We start from the raw sequence: 6,000 nt of genomic DNA, 5'->3' as shown, positions 1-6,000 counted from the left end.
ACTGCGTCCTCCTTAGTGTGCAGAGCAGCTTGCAGCCCCTCCCATCAGAATGAGCGCTAATGATGGACCATTAGTCACTGAATTGTTTCGTGCCTGCATTCTGATGGAAAGGGAGGTGCAGTGGGGTGTGGGTAGTTGGTGTGCACAAAAGCATCTCTGCAGAAGTGCTTGTGACATCACACATTACCTTTCATAGGCGCCCACCCCACTTTTGTCTGTGCCCCTCTACTTTTTTGTCTTTGGTCCCCTCTGTGAACCTCCTAAATTTGATTGCTGGTAACGCCACTGCTGATCGCGGCAGTTTGTTCTACAAACATCATAGCATGCTCCTTTTCAAGGATAGATGTGTGACAAAATGCCCCTTTCCTCAAAGAGACACAAATCATTACACCTGTTCCATGTGAAAATCTCTAAACGATAGCCTCCATCAAGATGCAGGGTCAAGCTGGTGACAGGACAGTGAAGACACCTTTGAAGTACCACAGGCCTCTGTAAGGTAACTTGGAACCCCGAAGAATGATGGACGTAGGCGCTCTGAACTAGTCATAACCACTGGGAATGTTCTGGACAGCCTTCCATCCCATCATTTTTCAGCCTGCTATGCCAGCTGCCAGCTCAGAGGGGAAACACGATTCAAATCAGGTTTGGCTTCTGTATGAAACACTTACATATTAGATTTTAATTATGAGGAACTTGTAGGTGATTGGGCGCTTTATTGAAACAGTATATTTAAGCAAACAGTAGCCGCTCAGTTCATGGAGCTGCATACTATGAGTGCATGCTCCATGCAGAAATAGGTTGCTCTGCCCTGCAAACAAAACATTCAGGACACAGCAAGCTATTTCTGCACAGAACGTGCACTCACACTGCAGCTCCATGTACTGAGCCGCTACTGTTTGCTTAAATATACTGCCAACCAAAGTACTGAAATTTCCCGCGCTTTGGTTTGCAGTATATTTAAGAAAAACATAGGGACCTGCACCAAACGCGCCGCGCCGAAACGTCTGGCGCCAAAGCACAGCGTACCGGTTTAATCTGTGAAGTCGCTGAACTATGTAAGCTCTCCTGCCATCTGGTGGATGCTATGTAGAAACGCTTCAGGCCACAGAGGTCCGCGCATGCGCTGTCTAGGCACATCTGCAACCTCCGCGCGCAGCTTAGAGCAGCAGTTGCTCGAGGAATGTGGCCCGTCACCGCGCGCACTGCCCGGGACAAGGCCGGAAGGGAAAAGAAAACGCAAGACTTGCGAAAAGTAAAAAAAAAAGAAGGAGAAATGGAATGCAACGGAACCCGGAAGCTAGACCCTCTCTGCCTGCCAGCGTGAACGCCAGCAGCGCGAAGGGAAGGGCACAGAGCAAATATGCTGGCAAACACCCGGGCGCTTTCTTGTGCTCTGCACTGGCCCTCAAAAGACAAGTTCCTCAGAGATGCACAGCAACCAAGAGTTGCCGTGTGACGCGCGCCACCTTCAGCCAGAACTGGCTGTTCATGAAACGGCTCCTTCCGTCCCACGTGGGTTTCCGGAGGGTGTTTAGGGAAGAATGAACCCAGTCACCCTTCTGCTTAAGCTTCCGCAATGCTCAGCATCGCCGTGTCAGAGGCCCGGCTCAGAGCACACTTTCGGGTCGTGTTTGGGCCTCCATTGCATGTTTAAAAACCTGCCTCGGATCACAGCGCGCGTATGAAAAGAAACGATAGTGAAACGGCGCTCGTGCCCCGCGACAGGAGGCGCGGTGCGTTGTTGGGGGGCGTGTTTTGGCACTGACTCGCCTTCCGCGGGTGGCAGCCGAAACACGTGCGGGTTTTTGCCTTTCCTACCTCAACAAGGCGGAGGCAGCACCCCGTGTAGGCGCAAGTGTCCACCATAATTCTGGCACAGAGAACCTTGCTTGCGGGCGCTCTTGGCAGATATGGATCAATGTCTCTGAGAAATAATGTGCTCTGCGCAAGATCACACAATGTCGCCGAGAGGAGAAAAGCGGTGTTGGAACTCGGCCTCTTAGTACCGAAGAGGGCTGAACATATCGGCGTGTATTTTATATAAAGTGCAACACCCGTCTGTGGGCAGAGGGTACTGACACGGAAGTGTGCTAACGGCCAATAGCTGAAGGCTAGACGCTGCATCTGTCCTCGAGTGGGCAGCGCAGAGATTGAAGAGTCCAACTTGCATTAGTCATTTAGAAGAGTTTCTTTCTGCATCACTATTACAGACATGTTTGAAATCTAAAATTGTGAGAATTCTTGTGCTCCCCGAATGCTTTTTGCTGCTATGCAAATCGCCAGGCTAAGGCTTGGGTTCAAAGACGAGATTCTGAGTTGCGTGGCCTGCCTGGCCTCCGGATCACAATCTCACATATTGCACGTTAGCCAACCCTCGTGCACTCACCCTGTGTCTGTGTACATCCCCTCGTGCACTTGTAATGTGTATGAAGTGAAGCGCCTCGAGTCGTGAGCGCCGGGTACTCCAAGCATCCCTGTTAGGATTCTGTGCACACCCCCTCCCGGGTGTACTCTCTGTGCGCCTTTGTACACCCCCCATCGTGCTCGTGTGTGTACTCCATCACACACTCCCTGTTTACAGTCCCCCGTTCGCTGTACATGCGCTGCGCGTCTCGGTGTGTGCTTTCCCGTGTGCCCTACCTCTGTGTACATTTCTCTTTCCCTTTCGGCGTACAATGACAATCCCTCGTGCATTCCTGTGCACAGATCGCGGGGCACATTGCTTTGTTCATTCTGCCGTGCACCCCTGATGTGTTTACACTCTCTTATGCAGTCCCCTTTCCCCCGCTGGCGTGTGTACAGTCCGTACCCCAACGGCTTGCATTCCAGGGTCCCCCCACCGTCCACATGCCATTATTTTCGAACATGCTCTCTTGCGCCCCATGTCTATACTGTGCTATTCCCTCGCACCCCTTGTGTACATATCTGTGTGCATTTAGCCCTGCAGCCGCCCACTCCCGTGCACTTCTCATCCCAACAGCGCCCCCCCCCCCCCACTCCCGCCGTGCAGCCCCTTCAGCGTGGAGCCCCTCCCATAGTCCCTCTTGCGCCTCTGCTCTGAAGCCCCTTTTCTGCAGGGGCACTCTTGCACCTCCACTGTAGTGACAGTTGCCACTGCACACTCCTGTCCCGCTCTCGGGGCGTGCCCCCTCCCACACCCCCCCCCCGCCATCCCGGATTTGGCCGTGCACTGACACCTCACACCGGCACTGAGCCTGCCAGTCGCCTCGGCGCAGCACTGAGGGCAGGAGCGCGAGCTGCCGGGGGAGGGAGGGCTGAGGAGGAGGAGGAGTGACAGGCAGCACAGCAGCACTCCGCACTTTCCGTCTAGCAGCAACGCCGCCAGCAGCAGCACCGGAGACCACCCGCCCCATCATGGAGAGACAAGGCTCCCGGGCACCCCTGCCGCCCCTGCTGCTGCCCCTGGCCGTCGCTCTGCTCCTGGTGAGGCTCCCGCTTTCCTTTTCTCCGAAGCCCGTGGTTGCAAAGTAGTCTTACCTTACTCCAGCACTGATGGTGGATGTGGGCTGTGCACCCTGGGGCGAGAGACGGACTCAGACTGACCTGCAAAGATGGACTGAACGTCACCGGTCAAGGTGGGCCGAGAGTGACCTGCCAGGATGACGAGCTCCGACTGACCCGAAGGGATGGACTGTCATTAACCATGTCAGGGCAGGGGAGCTGGGAACGACCCGTTAGGACTTATCTGACAAGATGGACTGAAAGTGATCATGCCTGGGTAGACTAAGAATGACAGGCTGGGCTCAGACTGACCTGCCTGGATGGACTGCAGGTGACCATGCCAGGGCTGGATGAGAACATGAGCTCTGGCTGACCTGTCCAGGTGGAGTTGAAGTGACCATGTCAGGGTGGGCTAAGAACGACCTGTCAGGCTGGGTGCTGGCTGACCTGTCATGGTGGACTGGAGGGGACCATGAATGTAACCATGCCAGGGCTGGCTGAGAACATGGACTCCGGCTGGCCTGTCTGGGTGGAGTGGAAGTGACCATGTCAGGGTGGGCTAAGAACGACCTGTCAGGGTGGACTGGAGGGGACCATGAAGGTAACCATGCCAGGGCTGGCTGAGAACATGGGCTCTGGCTGACCTGTCCAGGTGGAGTTGAAGTGACCATGTCGGGCTGGGTTCAGGCTGACCTGTCAGGATGGACTGGAGGTGACCATGCCAGGGCTGGCTAGGAACATGGGCTCCGGCTGACCTGTCCAGGTGGAGTTGAAGTGACCATGTCAGGGTGGGTTAAGAACGACCTCTCAGGCTGGGTGCAGGCTGACCTGTCAGGATGGACTGGAGGGGACTATATCAGGGTGATCTGGGAACGACCTGTGGGGATGGGTTGAAAGTGATCCGGAAATATGGACTGGGTGTCAGGGTGGGCTCAGGTTGGCCTTTCCGAATGTGACCATGTCACAGTGCACTGGACATGACCATATCAGGGTTGGGCTGGGAAGGATCTGTCATGGTGGACTCAGACTGACCCGTTAGCAGGGGTTCACCGTTTTCCATCAGGATGACGTGCTATGGGTGACCTGGCAGGACAGACTGAGAGTGAGGCTGAGCTGCCAGCATGGGCTAAATATCTGTGAGGGAAGGGTGAGCTGAAAGTGACCAATGAGGAGGGGCGCCGAGAGCGACCTCCAATGAAGGGCGGAGAGCCCCCTTTCAGGAAGGACTGGAGTTACAGCGGAGTGGAGGAGGCGGATCGTGGTGGGGTGTAAGTGACCAGTTAGGCTGGGCTGAGAGTCCTCTCTTAGTGGCGAGAGAGCTTGATCTGTCAGGGGAGACTCGCAGGCACCTGTTGGGGGTTAGGTAAGAGTGACCAGTCAGGGTGGGTTACTTTAAAGTGACCTCTTGCCGGGTGCAGGCGCCGCTCCGGGCTGCAGCATGGCATTAAGGGCGCTTTCTCGGCCGGGCTGCTACTGCTTTTAATGGGAAGTGACTCCTGTTTGCTCTTCGGTGCTTTGGTCTGCGCAGTGACGCGGCAGCACTCGTGTGTGGGACAGCAGCGCGCGGGGTACGTTGGTCCCTGGCTGCACTCTTACTGGGCGACCACGCCGGTCCGCTGACCACTGGACGTGGCCTTGTCTGAGGGGAAACTGTGATTTTAGTAAGCCCCTCCCCGGCCCCCTGCTGGGCACTGGCTCTGCTTTGTCTTGTCCTCTGTCCAGCGTGCGTTTGGCAGTGATGGGCTGTGTGCTGTGACTTCAGGAGGGGTGGGTTGGGGGGGGGGGGGGACTGGTGTGCAGGAGGAGCATTGTGCTTGCACTGACTTGCCGCCACTCTGGATGGGGGTCGTTTTAGGCAAGGTTACGGGCGTCTGATGCCCAGCTCAGTTCAAAGAGCTCGTCTGCCGAGGCTGTGCTGTTCTGTGGGTTCCAAAAGTACTCCCCGCGGAGCTGCGATTGCGGTCCACTTCCCATACATACGGTGTAAGAAGAACCGAACGGGGTTTTGCATACTAGTGGTGGGGCTTTGTGAGCCGGGGGTGAGATGTGCTGTCCGCGTGCACCCATGGCCACTCTACCTGGCGCGATGTTTCAGATCACGTGCACTGGCCTTTTCAAAGTGTACGATTCCTTTGCACCAGTGCGCGAGTCCGGCCGCTCCTGGACATTAGAGCTCTAGTGCATTGACGGTGTGATGGGAGCCGTGCGCACATCTGACAGGAGGAAGGAAACAGTGCACACGCGGGGCCAGTCCTGTGGGGGGGCACCACACGCTGCTGGGCCACGAGGAGTACCTGCACTTTTTTTTAACATTCGCATGGCATAGTACCGGCACGTGCATGCATGACAAGGTTCACCCGTATGTATGCAGGCGCTCCAAAAACGAAAACATATATTGCATTCAATTAAATGTAAGTTGGTTTATTGAATTCATGAACTATAGACTCCTTCTTGTAACGTGGTACTCATGACTTGCTCGTGAGATTGTTGGTAAGGGACATCCTGAGATCTATACGTCATCTTCTGTAATAGATGTTT

At 55.4% G+C, this 6,000-nt stretch overlaps 1 protein-coding gene across 1 annotated transcript in view; it reads left to right on the top strand.

Annotated features, from left to right (window-relative positions):
* Window positions 1–3,227: 3,227 nt before the first annotated feature.
* ADAMTSL1 (ADAMTS like 1) overlaps window positions 3,228–6,000 on the top strand; it is a 941,617-nt gene continuing 938,844 nt past the window's right edge. Inside the window, exon 1 of the mRNA XM_069625973.1 lies at window positions 3,228–3,444. Coding sequence (XP_069482074.1) covers window positions 3,376–3,444 — 69 coding nt within the window. The 5' untranslated portion in view covers window positions 3,228–3,375. The remainder of the gene's footprint in view (window positions 3,445–6,000) is intronic.

The sequence above is a fragment of the Ambystoma mexicanum genome, chromosome 6p, assembly GCF_040938575.1.
Source record: "Ambystoma mexicanum isolate Mex_15411 chromosome 6p, UKY_AmexF1_1, whole genome shotgun sequence".
Taxonomy (NCBI): Eukaryota; Metazoa; Chordata; class Amphibia; order Caudata; family Ambystomatidae; genus Ambystoma; species Ambystoma mexicanum.
Note: the sequence above shows the minus strand (reverse complement) of the source record. Positions and strands in the feature narration are given on the sequence as shown.